Source organism: Myotis daubentonii, chromosome 8, assembly GCF_963259705.1.
Source record: "Myotis daubentonii chromosome 8, mMyoDau2.1, whole genome shotgun sequence".
Taxonomy (NCBI): Eukaryota; Metazoa; Chordata; class Mammalia; order Chiroptera; family Vespertilionidae; genus Myotis; species Myotis daubentonii.
In genome coordinates, this window is record NC_081847.1 from 20,644,941 (window position 1) to 20,668,654 (window position 23,714).

Here is a 23,714-nt window from a genome sequence, read left to right on the forward strand (position 1 = left end):
GGTTAGTTCTCTTTAAAGGGGGACTGATACCTTTGTAATTAGCTAGTTATTCATAATAGAAAAGGAACAAACGGAAGGTCAGATATTATAGTCATGTCATTTGGGCAGGAACCTGCAATTTTGCACTCCCCAGGGAACCACTAACCCATTCTATGCAGACTACTGAGGGAAGGGGTCCAACGAAGGGGAGATAGACACATGCTCAGTGAAGCTGGGGTGACATAGGGAAGGTATTGGCTTGTCAGTCTAGCCTGGGGAGCCATGAATTGACCAGAATGGGCATGGCCACTGCAAGCCCATGAAAATTTGGGAATACATAATCCCCTAAACAAAGCAGTTCACTCTCTCGTTGCTCTCCTGGCTCTGGGCTCACGAGACTCACTCATTCCTGCTTCCTTTTATTCATGGCCATGCAGACCCCACATGAAACCGACTGATGGGCTGCAACAGGACACACAAACCCAGCATGGAACAGAAACTCTGGACACTGGCTCTAATTCTAGCACTATTAAGGCCAAAGTTACATATCTTTTATGGTGGGACTGAGGGAGAGGGGACCTTGGAAATTCAAGGATTTAATTCCATGTAAAAAAAAATTACTGACTCTCCTGGGCATGTCTCAGAAAATTATTTTTCTTGGGATATTGCAAGAATTCCACTCCCATGAACAAAATTGGGGACAAGGACTTCTCCCCACCGGTAACAAAATTATTATAATGATGTCTGTCAATTCTCAAAAAAATTAAAATTATGGTTGATTCAGCATTTCTCAAACAGAAGATTGAGATCTTGACAAAGAAAAAGGACGTTATGAATAAGAGATATGCCTTTCATCTCACCTTTTATTAATTATTTTACCTTTATAGAATAAAACATGCCTATTGAAACTTGTTGCAGATGATGGTGCTAAAAATGGAGTGTGCAGAACAATTCTTGTTGAAGGATAATGTAGCATATGTAAAGTTTATATAGATGCAAATAGTTAGGAAGGACAATGAATGTATTTGAGGAACTCCACATGTGGATTCTCTTGACTTTGTCACCAATTTATCGAATAATGATCAATACTAAATGGTACTCGAAGCTTTTCATGTGCTAACTCAAACTTTCACCACAACTGATGTGACTTTTGTCATCACCATCTTACAGATAAGAAAACTGAGGCATTGAAAGATTAAGTAACTTTTCCAGGTTCACCCAGCTTGCTAATTAGGGGCAGAGCTAGAGCAGAGCACCCTGAATCTACGTTGCCCCATTTTCCTTTGGTTACTTGTCTTATACGTAACAGAATAGCTTTGAAGTTTGCTTTGAAGCAAATAATAAAACAATAAAGGCAATGCATTTTAAGTTATTTCAAACTTAAACAGAAATATTCAAGGCAAAGTGAATCTAAGTATTTGTGGTAAAGAAGGGAAGGGCCAATGTAGTTAATTCATGACCACAGGCATTATTACTCTCCTACAGATAAAAGTCAGATCTTAACAAAACACACTAAACTTCAAAGTTTTGACAGTCAAGTAGCAGAAGTTGACCTCATTTCTTTCTCACATGTCATTTCCCTGTTTGCAGAAGAGATTGGTAGCATCACAAGGGAGGGTAAACAGTGGGTAGTTAACCAACTCCTCAGTAGTTACAGGAGTACTCAGTGCTAGAGAAGTTGCTGTGAGGAGGGTGACATGTCCATGTGTGCTGAACATGAGTTTTTTTTTTCCCCTGGAGGACAAGTTAATAAACAGAATATGTATACCACTTAATGTTTCTCATTGGCATGTCTTGACATACACGGTACAAAATAAATACTTTCTGCTATAGAGAAACTATTCAGGCAAGCACCACTCAGCATTTTATATTTTTGAAGTACAATTGAAGGGAGCAATGCCAGGTAACTGTGGCTAAAGTAAGGGTTGTATCAAATGCCTGTTATCATCGTCATACATAAAATACACCAAATATCTCATTTACTTGACTTGCCAGGAACATGGTGACATGAGCCTGAACTAGAATTTGCAATACAGAAAGGCTATTAGATGCAGAGAAATGGAAGACTATCGGGTTCTATATTGAAAATTTTAAAAAAAGAGGTGTCATAATCACTAACATGGCTTACTAATTAAACTGTATCAATGCCCCTGTCAAGAAGAGTTCATAATTTGGAAGCTGTAGCTACTATTGACCTGATTTTACAATTGAGATCATGTCTGTATTTTAATTTGGAAACAAAATTGATCACTGTGTTCTATAAACAAGGCCTGTCAAGTTATTACTTTGCAACTGCTTTGCAAACACATATTTATTTAAGAGCAGCATGATTTATGATATAGTGTTCCAGAGAAATCATTTCACTTCATATTTCATATTTTAGTTTCTTTTAAGAGATTGCTTTATATATGAAAATGGAATTCTTCAAGTTCGTCAGTAAATATTGAATTTCTTTGATAATGGTTTTTTAAAATAGTTTCTTAAAAAGATTGCTATCTTTACTCCAATATATTGACTTCTTGCCCCAAATAGTTTTAAAATTTACAGTGTTCATTCCTCTTATGTCTTCAAAAATTATAATAATGCTATTATTTTTAACAGTATTCTATATTATGGCATCCTAATATTACCAGACAAAACTTGCAATTTAGAAGGTTCATGTAATGTACATATTTCACATAAATTGTTTCTTTAATCACCACCATATAAAGGATGGCGGAATAAAGTCAATACTAAAGGTGACATTTGTTTTATAGCCATTTAAAATTTTCTAAGACTCATCCATTACTTCATAATTTTGATATCTTATAGGCTTTCTCAATAACATAATCTTTAAATTAAATGGAATCTAAATTAAAAAAACATTTATACTATTTAGAAGGACAAAAAACTGTTACCAGTATCTTCTCTTGCTACTTGATAATATTCTACTCACCAAAGTAGATTTAGGATTAAAGAAGTGTTCATCCCTCTGCCCTTAACAGACTGCAGTTGCATAAGGATAACTCTGATGGTGAATTCTAGGCAGGAATCCAAAGAAACTCTCTATTTTGATGGTTTAATATAAGAGCAGGCCTACCTTTTTCTCCTTCTTTTTCTTCTTGGACATCTGTCAGTGGGACCACTTCTGGTTGCTCCACAATCGTGGTATCTCCTTGGTTTGATGAAAGCTCTAAATAGAATGAGAAGGAAGGATACTCAAGGATGTTTTAGTTGAAATCATTGACAAAACGCAGTTACTAAAGCATAGAAAGTTTAATTCAATTCTCCCCGAGCCCTCCAATTTTTAATAGGCATACAAAACAGAACACTACTGTCATTCTCCGTAAATCATTGCCTAAAAACACACATGCACACCACTCGCACACAAGTCTGTATAAGGGTCATGGTTCACAGTTTCATCTCATTCTCTGGTAACAATATGTCCTGGTTTCAGTACCTTCTGTTTCCATGTATGAGCTCTGTGACTCTTCCTCAATTTTTATCTCATTATTCGCTGAATCATCCTCTTGTCCTGTTAAAAATAGTGATTGGAAAATAAAAGAAATGTGATATGCATAACCATAGTTTTACCCCTGGTTTGAAAAAGCAAAAATTTCAGAAACCATGCTTTGATCATACATGGATAGGTAGAAAACAGTTTTAAAGAAAGTGAAGGGTAAAGATACCATTTTGCAAATCAAATTTATCTCAATTATTTTATAAAAAATATCCAGATAATTTAGACAAAATCTTCTTTGAGCTGACTGGTATAATTACTATTTGGCTTATGAACGTACTAACAGCAATGGACACAACCTGGAAGTTTTGAAATTTTAAATAATTTCTGGGCTGCACGAGTTAATTACATTTAAGGTTCCTTTAAGATGTAGATAGTTCCTGTATTGAGGATTCCTGGGAAATTAAAACACTCCTTGCATGTTCTTTCTCCCATCAACAGAGCATGAGAAACTTGAGTAACATGAGCACACACAGATTGGGTCACCTCATAGCTCCACTATTCTCTAATGGCACCTACTAAATACAGCCAAGGTCAGGAGGGAATTCAGCCAACTCTTAGTTACGCTGAGGCTGATTATCTATTAAGTAATAATGCTTTTCTTCTACACACCCTGGCTTCTCCCCCACCCCTTCCCAGTAGAGATTAAAACATTTAAGTGCTCATTAAGAGAGAAAATGGAAATCTTTCCATTTTGCCTAATAATAAAATAATGCTGAGGCTATTTCACTGTTGAATTAAAAAAAAATAAATCCAGAGCTAGGGGTGGTTATAGGCACGAAGGGGATGCAGAGGAGCTTGGGCTCTTTGCCTGCTATGGTCCTGTGGTAGATTGCATTACTGCTCCAGCCTGTCCCTACTGATTTCTGTAAGAGGGCACCACTTCCCTGTCTGTGACCATGTGACCTGTCATGGCCCTTGTGCGACAAGTGTATGTTCCCACCTCATTGATGCCAGGCCTATTCATGTGGCTTGGTTTAGGAAAATGGCACAGCAACAAGCGCGCTGGGTACTGCATTTCAGCAGAAGTTTCGAGATCCATTTCTCTCTTTCTCCTGAAAGAGTATGTTCCTTCAGCCTAAAACTTGTGGAGCAGAACCAAGCAGTGACATGGCAGACCTTTGTGGTTGTAAGCTTTTGGGACTTTTGAGGTTGTTACCACAGCACAGATGACTTAAACAACCTCTCATCTTTATAGCTTCCTCTTTACCACAACTATACTTAATCTGCCTGCTATAGTGCTTCCCCTTGGTTCATTCTCTGACAGATTGACCAACTCTAGGAAAAAAAAAAGTGTGTTTTTTTGACATCCATTGCTCTGGAGCTCAATTTTATTCAAAAGGACCTGATAAAAAAAATTACAGCTATAGTATATTTATATATTTGATCTTTGAAGCTAAAAACCTCAAGCTAACTTGGATGTCTTTCTGTTATCACTCCTAAATTCAATGAAATGCCAAGATTTGACAATTCTGAAAAATGCTTTTTTTTCCCTATATAGTCCCCATCCCCTTTCTTTATTCAGGGATATATTATGTCTCTCTTGGGTCATGTGTGCGTGTGTGTGTGTGTGTGTGTGTGTGTGTGTGTGTGTGTGTGTGTGTGTAATCTATCTTATGAAGTGCTAACATTAATATCTTTTAAAATATGTATTTGATCAAGACCTTTCCACTGCTGATAAACCCCATTCATCCCCATTCTCCCTATTGTTACTCAAAGTGTGGTCCATGGGCAAGAAACATTAGAACTTCCTGAGAGCTTTTCAAAATTACAGGATTTTCAGGCCTCATGTCAGACCTGCAGAATCAGAGTGTGCATTTTAACATTTCTAGGTATTCCATTTGCACATTAAATCTTGCGAAGCACTAGCCTAGAAAATATATTTGCAAATTATTGATTCCGTACAAATGCCATACATTGTCTACCCATTTTATACACATTTTCTCTAATCGTATCAGGCCTGTAAAGTATTATGATCCCTATTCTGCTTTCAGAATTCTTAACTAGGCTTATCTGACTACTAATCCCTTTTTCTTTTTTTTTGCTTTTATTTTGTCTTTTAATTTTTAAATTGCAGTATAGCTTGCATATAATAAAACACTCAAGCCTTCAGAGGACAGGTTTTTAAATATACAACCATGTATCTCCCTGTCAATCACCACCCAGACCAAGAACATTTCTAGCACCAATAGCTCTGCTACCTCTGTTGGTTCCTGCAGATACCCTCCCTGCCCCCATAGGTAATTCTGATGTTTTTGAATTAAATATAAACAGAACATAAAGTATATGCTGTATTTTATCTTACTTTCTTACACGTTTTCTCTGAGGTTAATCCCAGTTGCTGCATGCACTCATAAATTCACTATTTTTCACTGAAGTAGACTATCCCACTGTCTGATTATTCAACAGTATATAGGTGTTAAAATGTCAAATTATTTTCAAAATGAGGTTATTATGAATAATACTGCTAAAAATTCTTGTACATGTATTTTGGTAGACATATGTGCTCATATGTACTCATCTCTCTTAAGTATAAATTCACCAATGAAACTACTAAGGAATCGGAAGCATACATGTTTAGCTTTACGGGGTACTAAAAAACAATGTTCCAAAGAGTTTGCCCCATTTTACACTCCCTCCTGAAATGTATGAGAATTCCACTTCTGCTTTTTATTCTTTACTGTCATGATAATAATCACAAAATTCTTTAATATGGAGGAACCAGGAAAAATCTTTCCCCCAGACCCATTTCCACCCTTCTCGCCTTGGGGGACTATAGAAAGTGATCGTATCTTTGATTATTGAGTTCCTTTGCTCATTCATCTATTTATTATTCTCCTTAGTACACTGTAATACAGTGGGGCCTTGACTTACGAGTGTCCCGACTAACGAGTTTTTTGAGATACCAGCTGTCTCTAGGCTGATTTTTTGCATTGAGTTGATAGAGTAATTTGAGTTAACGAGCTTCTTAACGAGCTCGGTCTCAGAAAGAATTATACTCGTAAGTCAAGGCCCCACTGTAATAGCTTTGTCTGCTTTAGTCTCTCTTACCAGGTTATAAACATGGTGAAGACAAAGATTGTGTTTTATTTGTATTTTCCTTCCTAACACCTACTGATAAGGAGTGATCAATAAATAACTATTTAATTTTCCCTTTATTATAGTACCCATCAGTATCTGTAAATAGTAATCAGGGACTGTAACTTACTTCCCACACACCTTTTAGCAATAAGTGCCTTAGGCTACTAATCTCTTCATAGACTATATTGATGGCAAAGAACCAGGAGAGGAGAACTGGATGCTCTTTGGGATTTACTTTCATTATTATTTTTAAGGCCAAATAAACTACATAATATCTTATATTCTCTCTATATTTGGCTTATATGAAGCTATGTCTCCTGCTAAAGTTTCTAGTCACATTGACATTTATACTTGGGAAGATGATATTGAGAGGGAACCTTCACTGTTTATTGACCGAGCCTCATTCTCTCTCACTGGGAATATTGGGAACTCTCAAAGTCATTGCTGGGAACTGAACTCATTATTTGTGATCTGTACAATGAAGAGAGAGAGGAGAAGCAAGCCGCTCTGTATTCTTGTGCATATCCAGTCCCGTTGCTCCACTTGGACATTTTTAGAGGAATTCGATCAGGAATAGGGAGATCAGGGCCAGGAGCACTGCTGATATGGTGGGGCTGCCCCAGGAGGCAGCCTATGGCTGTTGATGAATACTAACTAGGGCTTTTCTCTGTGACCAGCAAGGTCTGTCACTTCACTTTGTGGATGAGAGGCCATTGCAAGACTTTTGTGTAGTATTTCTCTCCTTTGCCTTTTTCTCTTGTCCCACTATTGTGTTTACCTATTTTACTAATCTTTGCTTGAAATGGAAATGCATATATTTTCTCCTTTCTAATTTTTCTGATAGTAAAAAAAAAAGAAATGAAGTGTATAGCTTTGAAATCTAAGAATAATCATATCTGCTTATTCCTGAACCAAGCCAGGATTTGGCATATCACACAGAGGTATGTGTGGTTCCTTGCCCGGTACCCAGGCCTGCTGCCGGTTAATGATGACTCCAGCCCATCTGCCTTTCTCTCCAGTGCACTCAGATATTCCACATTCCATCTTGCTTTCTTGATCCCATGGGGAAAGCTTTATGTTTAGGTCTCCACATTCAGTCTAGTTGAATTCTATCCCCTGTCCTTTGCCCTAATCCCTCCTGGCTGAGATAAAAAACAAAACAAGAAAACTTAAAGGATCCTGCAGTTTATATGTATATTTTTTATACAGTGATCTCAATCATCCATACTATTGGGAGGGACCATTAGAAAAGATAATCCAAAAATCCATTCAATTTTCTTTAGAAATAGATCACATGATTGCTTCCTGGAGCCCTGGTAATTAAGTGTGGCTCAAGCTAATGTTTTAATTAATTTGCATAAAAATTTGTCTGGGAATGTCAGTCTGGAATTAAACATTTCTAGAGGATAAACCTAAACTCACTTTGTAAATGGACTGTTTTTAACCAATAGCAACAAAAATATGGTTTGCTTGTAGATTATTAGATGCTTATGTCTTCCTAAGGATAAAGACTTTGTTTCTTGGATGTCTGTCTTAAAGATAATAGAAATTGTGTTCTTTTATTAAACTTAAAATGTGATTGCTGCTGTTCTTCAAAATTGTATTTGTTGCCCTGGCAGGCTGGCTCAGTTGGGTTAGAGCATCTTCCATTACCCAAAAAGGTTGTGGTTTCCATTCCTGGTCAGGGCACATACCTAGGTTGAGGGTTTGATTTCTCGGAGGCAACCAATTAATTTTTTTTTCTCACATTGTTCTTTTTTCTCTCTCTCTCAAATCAATAACCATATCCTCGGGTGAGGATAAAAGCAATTGTACCTTTCCGTGTCTAAAGTACCCCAGATAAGAGCAAAACTTTAATTAGAGTGAATTTGATTATCTGTTAGTCATCCTTAGTTTTTTCCTAGGGAAAATACTTTCCAAAATTGTTTTGTTTTGTTTTTTTGTAGTTACAAAAGGCAATTTCCTTATGGAAATACTGAAAATGCAATCAAGTATTGATATTTACAGATATTTACAACTAAGGGGTTGCCACTGTTAATATTGTAAACTTCTATCATTCCCGTGTGTGCACACAGGTATGTACATAACTGTATATATATGTATGTAAATATATGTACTTGTTATATGTGCATACACGCATATACAGAAATATATAAATGCTTTGATTTTTACTATTTTAACTAATATTTTTATAAGCATCTTTACACTGTCATGATAATTTCTTCAGAAATCTTATTTTTAAATGATGCATCTTATTCCATTTTATGAACAAACATTGGATGTTTCCTTCTTTTGTGTCATTAAATTATTGCAATGAACATTTTTGTGAATAAATATATATATACTTTTGGTGGGTGTTAATTTAAAATAAATTCCCAAAGCATAATTTTTGGATCAAAATATGAACATTTCACCTTTTATTAGGTTTTGTCAAAATTACTGATGAGGAAGTTATGCCCATTAGTCTCCCACTAATGGTGTGTGTGTTTGGACACCATATTCAGACTAATGTTATTCACTTTCAATCATACTGAAATATACTATATTCAAAAAGAAAAGATAAAATCATGTTTTATCTTCATTTCTTTAAGTAATGAAGAGATAGGCCATGTCTTCATATTTATAAATAGAGGCCCGGTGCACAAAATTTGTGCACTGGGGTGGGGTGGGGGGGCCTTGAGCCCGGTCTGTGCCCTCTCACAGTCTGGAAGCCCCACGATGGATTGCCCCAAAGAGGTAGGCCCTGCCCACCAAGCCAGGTCTCCACGATGGATCGCCCCACAGAGGGAGGCCCTACCCACCCACCCACCCGCTGCAGCGCCACCACTGGGTAGCCTGGGCCTCCCTCTTTGGGGCAATCGTGGGGCCCCCCGATTGATTGCCCCACCAGCCAGTGGCCTGGGTCTCCCTCTGCAAGGTGATCATGCAATCGATCGTGCCCCTGCAAAGGGAGGCCCTGCCCACCCGCCACAGCCACCAGTTGGTGGTCTGGACCTCCCTCTTTGGGGTGATTGTGGAGTCTCCGATTGACTGATCACCCCACTGGCCGGTGGCCTGGGCCTGCCTCTGCAGGGCTATCATGGGGCGATGGCCATGCCACCAACCAATCGCATTGCACCTGCCTTGGCTGGCCTGGCGCCAGTCGGTGTCACAGCGTGCTCATCTGGAAGGTTGTCCGGAAGGTCATTCTGCTGCTCGGTCGTTTGATTGATTTGCATATTATGCTTTTATTATTATAGGTGACTACATTTTTCTTTGTAAATTATAATTGAGTTTTCTGACCATTTTCCTCTTGGGTTATTATATTTTTTCTTAAGGATTTATGAGGTCTTTCTTTTTGTATTAAAATTGTCATTTAAGCTGAGAACATTTTCCCAGTAGTTTTTTAGAGTGTGTTTATAACCTTTACTTATATGTCAAAATTTATAAATTTAGAATTAGCCATTTCTCTCTTTTATGACATATATTGACATATGTGTGCACACATATTACAGACGTGTGTGTGTATTTTATTGTCTATGTGTATATATTCAAAGCTCAAAAGTAGTCTTTAGCCCTAGCTGGTTTGGCTCAGTGGATAGAACATTGGCCTGCAGACTGAAGGATCGTGGGTCAAGAGCATGTACCTGGGTTGCAGGCTTGATCCCCAGCCCTGGTTGGGGCACCTGTAGCAGGGCTGCATGCAGGAGGCAACCAGTTGATGTATCTCTCTCACATTGATGTTTCTGCCTCTCCCCCTCCCTTCCACTCTCTCTAAAAATCAATGGAAAAATATCCTTGGGTGAGGATTAACAACAACAACAACAACAACAACAACAACAACAACAAAAAGTTGTCTTTATTTCAAAATATAAAAAGATACCTTTTGGTACTTTTAGTCTAGTATTTTTATAGTTTCATTTTTATATTTCATCCTTGATCCTTCTAGAATTTAAGCTGGTGTAAGGAATGAGATTGGGATTCAGCTTATCTTTGCAAATGGTCAAATAGTTGTCTTAATACCATTCAGTGAAGTCATCTGTCTTTGAACTGTCAGCCTAAATATGTACTGAAATCCCTTATCTCCTTGGGTCTATTTCTAAACTCTTTAAACTGTTTCATTGATCAGCCTGTCCATTCCAACAGTAGTTCTGCACTGTTAACCACATTTTTCAAAGATTCTATGTCATTATTTAGTCTATTTATTCTGTCATTGACTGAAAATATATATGGGAATGCCCCATTGCATTTCCAATGGGATTTTATTCATATTGTATCTTTCCATATCATCTGACACATAAAAACCCATTACTGTTGTATTTAATCAGGAGTTTAAATATCCTATATAATAAAAGCCAAATATGCAAATTGTCCCCTTGCGCATTCGTTTGACAAGGAGTTTGACTGGGAGACCAGGAGTTGGACTGCTTGCTATGATGTGCGCTGATCACCAGGGGGCAGCATGGAACATGGCAGGCGTAGGTGACATGCTGTGACATCTCCCTGGCTACCTGGGGGCAAGGGTGACTGGGACAGAGATGAAGTGAGAATGCGGGGTGTCTGCCAAGCTCTCTCTCACTCCCCCTGCTACCCTCCCCTGGGATGCCCACCCCAAACCTGCATGGCCTCTTCTGGGTGAGCCAGGCCACAGCAGCTGGGACCACAAGAGCCAGTCAGGCTCCCTGTGGGTTAGCACAGGAGCTGGTCTGCAAGGCTGGCTGGGAGAGAGCATGCTGGCTGCCCGGCTTCTGTGCAGCACTGCTAGGTGGCCCAGAGGCCCACACTGTGCCCCAGCCTGTGGCATCCTGCCGCACTCACTGCATCTTCACGGGGGACTTGGGCACCATGACTCAGGCGAAGGGGGCCATGTGAGGGCCCAAGAGCTGCCCAGGGCCCAGAGGTGAGGTGGGACATGCCCTTCCACGCCAGATGCTTGTGCTTTGATCACTGGCCAGGCCTAGGGACAATACCTATGCATGGATTTCGTGCACCGGGCCTCTACTTATTTATATAAAATGACAAACTTTCTCATTTGAGACATTTTGCTAGAAAGCTAACTAGGTATATTCTAAAGCAGTTTTTCATGTTTTCTTTTTGATGTTCATTTCCCAACTACACCTTTCTCTAACTTTGTATTTTTAATCTCTTAGTATTTTACTGAAATTAATTCAATCTGATTTTTAACACTTAATAAAGTAACTTAATTACATTTACTATCGTAACTATTTACATGTATTTCTGCCATCTTATTTAATATATTGTGCTGTGTTAGACTATTTTTTAAAATTATTGTTTGCATTACTGACTATACTCTCATGTTTGGTATGAACTTTTCTGGGAAATTCAGAAAGTATGATATCTTCCTTTAATTCTATTGTTATTTAATTCTATTTGTGAGCATCACAAAAATTTTCAAATTATTCTTAAACCTAACATTGTCAGAACCTGTAGCATAGTATGATTTTTAGTTTTTCATTATCTTTATGGAAGACAGCCTTATATGCCATAACCCCAATCCTCATCATAATCTTTGTTTTATAAACTCTGCTGTTGATATTTCCTTTCTTTTTGTTCTTCCTAATTTCCTTCCTTATTACCTTTATTTCTTCTGTCCTATTTTAATTATTTTATAAAAATGCAACATTAGGAAAACTACACACAAAAAAATACAGAGTGCAATTAACCAAAAACAAGTAGAAAATATTCTTAAGGGAACCATTCAGCCCAGAAAGAATTCCAGCTCACAGTCTAATCAGTGCCTCTTTCCCGTCACCAGTTAACCAATAACAATTGTCATAGTAATAGCTACCTAGATTTTCTTTATTGTTTTTATCATGTAAGCACATCTTTCTATCAGTTATTTTTCCTACTTTTAAATGTTGACATAAATGAATTGTACAGAATATAAGCTTTTATGCTTTCTTCAGCTTAATATTATATTTTTGAGATTCATCTTTGTTTCTGCCTGTAATTGTAGTTTATAGTTTATGATGAGACTTCTACTTCATCCTTATGTTTGTTCCTCTTTATGTAACCTGCATTTTCCTTTTGAGATTGCTTTTGAGATATTTCTCTTTATCACTTATGTTGAGCAAGTTGGTTATGATGTACTTAGGTATAATTTTCTTTATGATTTTTGTGTTTTGGGGTCATAGAACTTCTTGGATATATGGGTTCAGAGTTTTAATGAAATATTTGAAAATATCATCCATTATTTTCTCAGATATTTTTTTCTGTCTCTTCCTCTCAGGTCTGTCTTCAGAGATTTTAATTGATGTATATTGGAGTTGGAATTATCCTTGGAGTTGTTCCATAGCTCACCAAGGGCCTTTTCTTTTTCCTCACTTATTCTCTGTTTTTTTTTTTAAAAAAATTTTTATTGATTTAATTGAGGAAGAGAGAGGGAGAGAGATATAGAAACATCAATGATGAGAGAGAATCATTGATAGGCTGCCTCCTGCATGCCCTGCCGGAAGCCAATTCCAGTATGTCATAATTGCAAGAGTTTCATCAAAAGGTAGATGGAACTTGGGGTCTCAAAAAGGGCTGAGTCACATATGTTGTCACCTGTTGGGAATGGCTGAGGGCATTTCCCTAAACCTGAAAAGGATATTAAATTGCTTGCTTGCTGCCAGACAGCTCAGGGCATCTTAATCTATGTTATTGCCTCCTACTGGCCAAACACCTGAACAGCGGTTGGCAAATTCTTCCAATCTGACAATGGATTCTGTACGAAACCCTGCCCTTTGAAGTATATATCTACCTTGCCTTAGGACAAATTGTGTTAATAAAAAGCAAGGGGTCCTGAGATGAGGAGAACTTAGTTCCTTTAGCTAAGTCTTTTCTGACTCCCTATAATGCCTTTCAAAATTATGTTTTGTATGCACAGCCCTTCTCTAGATTTCTGAACCCTTCTAGATGCCAGATCAAAACTACTGGCAATGCCCCCCACTTGGGGATCGAGCCCACAACCCAGGCATGCCCCTTGACTGGAATCGAACTGTGATCTCCTAGTTCATAGGTCAATGCTCAACCAAGGAGCCACACTGGCTGGGCTATTCTGTTTTAATTTGAATAGTTTCTATTGCTACAGCTTCAAATTCACCAATCTTTTCTTTTGCAGTATCTAATCTGCCACAGTTCCTATCAGGTATGATTTTCATCTCAGCCACTGTTTTTAATCTCTAGAAATTACATTTGGATATTTTTTATATTTGCCATGTTTCTAGTTAACATGGAAAATCCTTACTTTATCTTTTGGAAGTTTTGGATACCTGTACAATAATAATATTTTTGTAACATGACCGTTCATATTATTATTCCATTTGTGCCACTTGGATTGGTTTCTATCAATTGACTTCTTCTACTGGTCATCATTTTCTGCTTCTTTTCATGAATTGGGAAGGGTCTGAAATTTTACCTCACTTGCACTTAATAAGTTAGCCAGTCACAATTCCCTGGCTGCTGCCAGAAGACAGACTCCCAGGCCAGAGATGAAGAATAACTTATTATTCAGAGCAATAGCAGTAGCCAGACTAGTTTCACTTGTTTCCTGAGCCTCAGTGCCCACTGGGTGACCAAGTGGTACTTGCACACTCGGTGGGTTGTATTATGGAGAGGACGCTTGACCTTAGATAATTTGACTATTTTCTAATGGACAGTGAGCATGTCTGTCCCTTGGGGGAGGTACACTATTCTTATCTTCCAAGGCTGTAAGCAAGCCTGTTGTTCGCTCCAGAGGGAGACAGTTTTCTGTCTTTGAAGATTGTTCACTATACAACCATCCTGGAAAAGATTGGCCAAACAAAGGCAATCACCCTCTGTAAAATGTACAAAACGGAAGAGATGCATGGAGATTTGTCTTGCAATGCTTTTTTATACCCAGTCATTTTGTCTATTACTCTGATGGGCATGAGATATATTTAGATTTCTATACATATTTTTGAGCTTTATTGTAGGATCAGTTAAGTTATTCAGAAACAGTTTGAACTTTTCAAATCTTGCTTTTAAGCTGAATTGGGGGAGGACAAGAGCAGCACTTAATATATTGCTAGTTTTGGTCCACTACTGAGGCAACGTCCTTCTAAGCCCTCCACGAATTTATATATTTTCCAGTATGGCTGGAACAGGCATTTCTCTCAGAACCTCTGGAAACTTCAGATATTCTCTCAAATCCTTTAGTGTTCTTACCCAGCCTCTCATGCTTGCACTGGTAATTTATAATCATGCATGCACTGATCAGTACTCAGCCAGAGACTTGAGGGATTCCCTTTGTAGATCTCTAAAATGTTCCCTCTGTGGAGCTCTTTCTTCTGTGCTCTGCCCTGAAAATAACTAGATACCTTGGCCTTCCAGGAATTTTAGCTCTAGCTCCTCAACTCAGGAGTCTGTTGAGCTCTGCCTGAGTTCCTCCTCTCTGCATTTTGGTCTGGGAAGTCTCTCCCAGCATTTATCTGGGACATCACATGACTCACCTCATTTCCTGACTTAGGTTATCACAGAGACATTAAATTTTAATGTTAATTGGTGTTTTTATTCTCCACAATGCCAATGTGCCTGGAAAAATAGCACAATTAATTTACCTCATCCCAATACATGCCATTATTGTAGTGTATTTTAATTTGTGATATATCTTTTAAAATTTAATATCTCAATTATACTGTTTTAGTATATCTTAACTCCCACAATACATTGCTATTATAATAATCATTATTATTGATTTGTGCCATCAATATTCATTTAGACTTATTTAATAATTACCATTGACTTTGCTTTTAATTCCTTCCTTCATCTTTGACCTTCTAACTGAAATTGGTATCATCTTACCTAAAGAACACCAGAATTTCTCCAGTGATGAAATTTTCTTTTATTGGTCTGAAACATCCTTAATTAACCTTTATTCTTAAAATATATATTTTCCCTGGATTTAGAATTCTTGGTTAGCAATTTTCTATTTCATCTTTTTATTTTCATCATATCTATTGAAAAGTCAGCTGTCTAAATGTTTAAAGATTGCTTTTTGTGTGTTCTGTTTATCTTTGATTTTCAATAGTTATGCTATGATGGGCCTAGTTGTGAATTTATTTTGCTTATAGTTCAAAGAACTTTTGAAACACATGGCTTGATATCCTTTAACACTATAAAAAAATCTCACCAGAATTTGTTTAAATATTACTTCTGCCAAATTTTCTGTGATAGACTGTCATTTCATCTTCCATGTCTTTTCCTTTTCTGTAGTGTTTGCTACTCTGTGTTTCTCTTTTGGATATATTTTTTTGGATATACTGTTTTTATTTTAGATATATATTTTGTGACATAACTTCACATTCACAATTTTTCTTTCATCTATATCTAAATATGCTATTAAACCGCAAATTCATTCATTGAATTCTTCATTTCAGTTGTGGCATCTTCTACTTTTAGATTTCTTTTCCTCTTTTTTTTTGTTTTGAATTTCCAGTTCTCAGATCATTTTTTTCAATCTTGTCTTTCTTTATATATAGCTTTTGTGTTTTATAATTTGTTTATAACTCTAATATTTTCAGCCCTAGTGGCTTGCCAGTCTTGACTGTTTGTTTGATTTTCATATTACTTTGTTTTCTCATTTATTCTAGCTATTTATTATATGTGTGCTGAATATTATATTTAGCAAATTGCTTATGAAAATTGTTTAAAATTTGTAGCACTCTCCTTTTCATCTAGTAAATATTTTACATTTGCTTTTCTTAGGTGCCTAGAGGAACTAGCAATCTGGGTTGGTTTTAATTTAATTGAGGGATTGAGATGATTTAAATCTGGTCAGCAGTCTTTCAGAAGGCTGATCTGCTGGTTCACTTTTTCTGCTATGGTACATATCTTTGGGGTATCAACCCAAGAAACGGGGGATTTACCAGAGCCCCTTACACTTCTGAGCAATGTGATTCAAGATACCTTCTGAAGAATCAGCAAATGCCTTAAGGTAAAAACAGTTTCAAATTCTGAACTCACATCTCTGGATATCCATTTTCTCCTATAAACCAGCCAGATAATGCTCTATCTCTTAAACCTCTCTGATGCCTTTAATCAGACTCTTGCTCTCTGTGTCTCTGTCTTTCTCTGTCTCTGAGACATATACAAATATTTGTTCTATGTTGTCTTCAGTGAGAATAATGGAGTTATGGTCTAATTTACTTAAAATTTTATTACTAAGAGCAAAGTGTCTCCATCTTTGTAATTTATAAAAAGCCCTTACTATAATTCTAAAAGGTAAAAACAAACATTTAAATAAGATATTTGATACTAATTTGAAACAATCACTACAACATTTTCATATATATAATGAGTCTCTTATCATTCAGTCCTTCTTAACTGTATCTTTCTCAAGCTTGAAGTTTTCTTTCCTTTCTATATTTATTGTTTTTGCACAGTGCTCTGTTAGTTTATTCAGAATGAGTACTTGGGTGGTATATTTTCTTAATCTTTGTATTACTGAGAAAATATTACCCTTGACTTCATGCATGAATAATAATTTCACTAAATATAGAAACTGTGTTATTTGGAGCTCTGGAAATGTTATTCCGTTTTCTTCTACTGTTTAGAGTTATGGAAGAAGAAAGCTAAGGGTAATCTGATTTTGTTGATTAGTTTTTTAAACTGATTTTTGACTTTCCTATTTGCTTTAAAAGCTTTTCTTTATCATTGATCTCCATAAATTCCGTGAGCCCTTATAGATTTCTGTTCTCCTTTGTGTTTTCATTATCTTTCCCCATCCCCATAAATATAATATGTACCTTTGTGTTTTAGATAGAGGAAGTGGTTTGCTTTAGGAAAACTTTTTTTGTTATTTTTAATTTTTGTTTGCTCTGTCTCTCTTCCTTGTATTCCAAGAATATGTAGCTCTAGTATCCTGGATCTATTTTCTATATGTCTCACATTTATTCTCATTGTTATTATATCCTAATTTAAATAGTTGTAAACTCAATGCCTATAGAGTTCAGGCAGTAAAAAGAAATAAAGCCAGGCTTGTACAAATGTAATAAGTGATGAGGATTATGGAGGGCAAATGCCTCTTCTAAATGTGGCCACTACTAATCACCTGGTATTCAGCTCTAATAAAATACTACCAGATTCCATTTTTTCCAGAAAACTAAAATTTGAGTTTCTAAAATGTAATATTCTACAATAGAAACAACAACTTGAAAGAGTACCTCATAACTTACCTTTGGGATGATCTTGGTCACACACTGAATGATCTGTTACTTCACTGTCATTTGCAATATTGTCATCTTTTGCAGAATCTGACACGACAAACAAGTAAAACCTCTAGTCAGCATTTTTAATCAGAAAAGAGAGCAGCTTCCAGCACTAATATGATAGATTTATATTTGGTGGGATAGCACTTATTTTTAAAATAGCATTAAAATACTTACATATTTTCACCAATAAATACAATTTTCTGAAAACACTACATGATATATCTGAATAAATGAAATAGGTCTTTCATTTATTCTACAAAGTTTGCAAAATAAAGATGGTAGAGTTTATTGGGATATATATATTTTTGCAACAAAGAAGAAAATATAAGCAGGCTTTATACATCAGTGAAAGTTTTAGGAGAATTGTGCAAAAGTATATGAAAAGAAGGCAAAATAGAGAAATTAAAAGAATGTCTAATTTTAATGTGCTTAATGCTTCCATTACTGTAGTTGTTCATATTTGAGGGCTTGAGTCAGTAAGAAAGCCAAATGCGGACGTTTGAAATCCAGTGGTAATTAAGTTCATCTTTCTTAGGAACTGTACCAGTAGAACAATGGGAAAGGGGGGGGATGCAAACCTTCTGTTCTGGGCAATTTCATCCTCACCCCTGCATAGCACATTTAAACGTGAGATCAGCATAAGTTCTTTTTTGGCCATCCTATACAATAAAAGCTAATATGCAAATTGTCCCCTTGACTGTGAGTTTGATCGGGAGTTTGACCACTCCCTATGATGTGCGCTGACCACCAGAGGGAGGCACGGGACATGGCGGGCGTCGGCGACAAGGTGCTAGCAATGGGACGGGCAGTAGTGGAGGCGCTGCAGGCCCCAATGGGCCCTGATGACAGTGGGACCATGGCGATAGGTGGAGCAGGTGAGCGGGCAGCTCTAGGCCAAGGTAGGTGCAAGCGGGGCCCGATCACCCTGCCGATCACCCCACAGACAGTGACCAGCGGTGGTGGCAGGGAGCAGGGCCGTCACCTGGCTCCCAGGTGCTGAAGGAGCCAGGCGAGGGCCTGATGACTCAGGCCAAAGGGAGTGCACAGAGCCCTGGGGGTCCAGGTGCTGCCCAGGACCCAGAGGTCAGCTGGGACCTGCCCTTCCCTTCCAGACGCTCACTTTTCGATCGCCGGCCAGGCCTAGGGACCACAGCCATGCACGTATTTCGTGCGTCAGGCCTTTAGTATGATATACTTGATGATGGCTAAAAGGTTTCCAATGACTGTGGACTCTTGCAAAGCTAGAAAGTGTCCCCTGTTAGATGCTTGAGAACTCTCTGGAGGCACCTTAAAAAACGACCATAAAAAACACGTGAGTAGTTCAGCAGGGAAATAGAAAATAGATCTTTCACTTATTCTACAAGTCTTTATTAAGGGCCAATTCTATGCCAGACACTGTTCTTGATTCCGGGGAGTCTACAGTAAACACAATACCAAATTTCTGCCCTCATAGAGGGTACAGTCTATTGGATATTTTCCATGCAGCTAAAAGGGTAGTAATCCAGAGATATAGATAGAGAGTCATGAGTTAATCTTGTATGCACAGGGCCATGAAGAAATCTGGGGATGGTAGAATGGCACCTCTATAACTTACAAATAGGGTCTCTCCTGAGCTCATATTGCTCAGCCCTAACAGAGCTGATTTATGTGGAATCTAAAATAAATCATTTTAATTTTTGGTTTTCCTTTCCCTCTTTTCTCTATCTCTCTCCAAACTAGGAGATAGCTTTAAACAACTCTGCTTGGAATATTATGAGAAAATTTGTTTCTTGAACCTACCACAAGCAACATTTGATGGACAAGTGAGAAAACTGGGTAGTTAACATATGATTCAAATTTAATAACCAGTGAAGCAAGTATCCACCCAAAGTGTATGGTTTTAATTAACTGCAGATAAATCCCTCAAGGCAAATGTTTAATTATCTGCACAGCTTCTTATTTATTTCTGAGACTGACAAAAACTTTCAAAGTCCAAATTTGGAAGCAAAACTAAGCATAGACACATTTTCCAAACTGTTACTGCGCTCATGTCAAATTGTTTTAAACCAGCTGCCATTAAAATATGCCTTCTTAATTTTGAATCTAACATGTGGTTTAAAAAATAGCCTTTGAGTACTTTTTTTTTCCACATTAGCACTGAAAATGAACAACTGAAAAAGGTACTGTATGGATTAGGCTAAATTTTAGTTTTGAAAGTGTTTTAGATTTATTTATAAAATATGATTTATATCATTCAACATTATAGTCTTGTGTACATTTTGCTCATAGTTAAAATTTGTTCATTCTCAATAATTCATTATGCTTTTTAATTTACATGAATATTTACATAAATATTACAAAAGAAATGTCTTAAAAAGTGTTTTACATTGATTTTACAAATTTATGATCTAATGATTCACATATGATAGGTGAAAGTATTTAAAAAGCTAATCAATAGACTGTACCTGTTTTGTCACCAAAATCTGTGTCTTTAACACATGAATTGACCCTTAAATTTCAATTCCCTTAAGGAATTGCTGTAACATTGCTAAGGCAACTTTTGACTTTATGTGCTCTAATCTATACAATGTAATTTATTGAATCCAAGACTCCATCAATTGTTATTTGCAATATTTTTTGTGTGTAGCTTTAGAAAAAAATTCAGCCAAATGAACTATAATACACTATCAATTCTAAGAAGCTATTCTAGTTTCAGAAATAAATTATATGAAAGACTATGCATCATAGAAATATGACATTGGAATATATTCTATGTGTATAGAAATATATACCTTTAAGTAATGCTAAGGATTTCATTCATATCAACATTACTCCACGTTCATTTTGTCTTGTATGTGAGCCTATTCTCCAAAAATGTGTCCACATACACACACATGCTGTATGTACAGCAACAAAGCAGGGTAGCAAGTATAAGCTCATGACAGAATCCACAGCTAACCGGGTGTCTATGGTAGATTGTTACCACTATGGTTCCTCTAGTAAAAAGGCTATTTGAATTCATTTCCAGTGTCATAAACTCCAGCTAAATTTAGATCCTCAATGTTTTAAATCAGGAGCCCCATTACATTACGCTTGCTTGCAGGTTTGAAACAACAGTGGGACTTTTTTGCTTAGGAGGTGATTAAAGCTGCACTGTACATGTATACAAAATTAGTATTCATAATGACAAAGAATGAACACATATGCAGTATCCATGGTCACTAAAAGGGCTTATGATTTCTATGTAAGTTCTATTAATGACCATGGAAAATGTATTTGTATATACTAAATTCTTGCATCACCTTGGATTCACATTTTTCAATTTTTGTATTTATTGAATTTATTGGGATGACATTGGTTAATAAAATTATATAGGTTTTAAGTGTTCAATTCTATAATACATCATCTGTTTATTATATTGTGTGTTCACCACAAGTTAAGTCTCCTCTATCATTATTTATCGCCCCCTTACCCTCTTTTACTTTTTCCCACCTTCTTTCCCTCTGGTAATCACCATGCTGTCATCTGTGTCTATAAGGTTTTTTTCAAAATTATTATTTCCTTCCACATTTTGATTCCAGAAATTACCATCTGACAATGTTTTTAAAAAGTAAGAGTTATTACCTAATTCTGAGACTCAGTCTATGTTATTTTAATAGTAGAGAACTAGAATTAAATGTATGTGTAGATTCTAAGTTTCAAAGTCTTTAAGACCAATATCCTATTAGAGATTTTTTTCAAATGCAGTATTAAGTTGAATATTCAAGCCAAAATTCTTAAGCTAGTCTATCTTTCAAGATGAAAAAAACAAAAAACTTTAATACATTTTTAAAAAATCCTCATTTACAAAGTTGAAAAGAGTTTAAAAGAAAATTTAAACTAGATTAAAACTTAAAAAACAACAACACACACATAAATTCCAAAATGTAGGTTTTTAGTTTTTATTTTTATTGATTTCCAAGAGGGAGAGGGAAAGATAGAAACATCAATGATGAGAGAATCAGTGATTGACTGCCTCCTGCATGCCCCCTACTGGGGATTGACCACAATCTGGGCATGTGCCCTTGACTGGAATCGAACCCAGGGCCCTTCAGTCCTCAGGCCAACATGTTATCCACTGAGCCAAACCAGCTAGGGCCAAAATGTAGGTTATTTTTAATGTAGTCAATTATACATCTACACAGAATAGTACATGTATAGAGTTAAGCTGTGATGGTAAATGACGAAACTATTGAATTTTTAATAAACACATCTAAACTATAAATAAAAATAAATGCTATTTCTTTCTAAGTACATTCCCTTAGCACAAAACTTCTTGATCTGAGGGGACCTCGGAATAGATTCTAGAGGTCCGCAAGCCCTTTAGAAATGATATGAAAAAATGTGTGCATATATTCATTTATATGTTCATTTTTTTCTGGGAGGAAATACCTTCCATAATATTTTCATATGACCTCAACAAGCTTAAAAATTACTACAGACAATCATACCCTAATTCCCATGACACTGCCATCTTACAAAAGATTTTTAGGACTATTATTAAGAAACTAGCTATAGAACTTGTTGCCCACTGCATTAATTCGTCAGTTATGGCAATTCTTGAACTTTTGAGGTAAATTTGGCTTGAAGAAACAGCCAAAAAATAAAGAGATGTGTTTAATAAATGAGGAAGACAAACCAACTCACAAGAAAGACTTTGCATCCAATTTAGAGGGAACTAGAGTGTAAAAATCTAGTAATCATGATTAACTGTCTTTGAAGACATTTTCAAGCCCGGAGGTGTACAAATGCCATCTATAAGAGAGGTTGCCCCTAATGACTATTTAGAGTAGTGGCAGGAGGTCATTGGAAACAGTTATAATGGGTCTGAACAAAATAGTAAATGCTGTATAAAACGCCTACATGTAAAACATTCTCATTCTGTAACATGTAAACATCCGCCCACGTGTACCTTAGCTTGACATAAAAGTTGCACAGAAACCTGGATTTCCTTTAATTTTTGTAAACTGATGTGATTATACTAAGCAATTTATCCTGGCCTGCACATTGATTCACTGGCTTATTATGGAAGCAATTAGAATAAAGTAGTTTTTTCTTTATTAAAAAGTGTGCTTATCCACAATAAACTAGAGTCTCCACAGCCAATTCTGGCTTCATTGAACCTCTTCAGTGGGTATTCCTCTATATAGGAAAAAATGTATTGTAATGCGTTCCCAGAGTATTCAGATGGCCATGATCTGAACCGTGCTTGGTCCCCTGAAGGTGGATATACAAGGCTAAATGATATTTAACTGAAAAGTAACTGGGTCCACAAGACAGGACATTGCCTTGAGCATCGGGAGGCCTGATGAACTATGGCCAGTCATTTATCTTCATTATGCTCTCATTAACCCCCATTAAAAGGCGGCCAATCACTCCCAGAGTTATTGAATCAGTCACTAACAGTTTTGAGAAGATGCTGGGAAAACTACCATCATGCACTACTAACTTTGTTTCTGCTAATAAAAACCATATTTCTAATTCCAAATGATACATTTGTGCAAACCAGCTCATGCTTACATTAGAGGTGATATTCATCTGTAGGTTGTGATTGAAAATATGAGCAAATAGGAAAATCAGTTGGGATGGACACTGGCTTGGGTTAGGATCCTAGATTTACAACTACAAGCTTTGTAACTCTAGCACAACCCAGGCCCCTTACATAATCTCAGTTTCTGCACCCAGAAACTGAGGGTGGTGAGGCAGATAACCTCTCTTAAATACCGTACCACGCTAATCTCCAATTATCTTTGTTCAGAACAACACTTCTCTGTAAACATTCCCAGGCTTCCCTCATTATCTGTCTACCTCAGTTGGACAGTTCTCACTCTGAGACTTTTACTACTTATTTATAAAATATAGGTGAACAGTGGGAGAAGTAGTGCCATGTGACGTCAGTGCCACACTGGTCATCGCTAACTCTG

The 23,714-nt window shown here is 36.8% G+C and overlaps 1 protein-coding gene across 1 annotated transcript in view; it reads right to left on the bottom strand.

The window, feature by feature from the left end:
• Positions 1–23,714, bottom strand: part of LOC132239341 (ADP-ribose glycohydrolase MACROD2-like) — a 792,923-nt gene that overhangs the window by 74,451 nt on the left and 694,758 nt on the right. The window contains exons 9-11 of the mRNA XM_059705503.1: positions 17,737–17,814; positions 3,419–3,493; positions 3,059–3,151 (exon numbers count right to left, since the gene is read on the bottom strand). Coding sequence (XP_059561486.1) covers positions 3,059–3,151; positions 3,419–3,493; positions 17,737–17,814 — 246 coding nt within the window. The remainder of the gene's footprint in view (positions 1–3,058; positions 3,152–3,418; positions 3,494–17,736; positions 17,815–23,714) is intronic.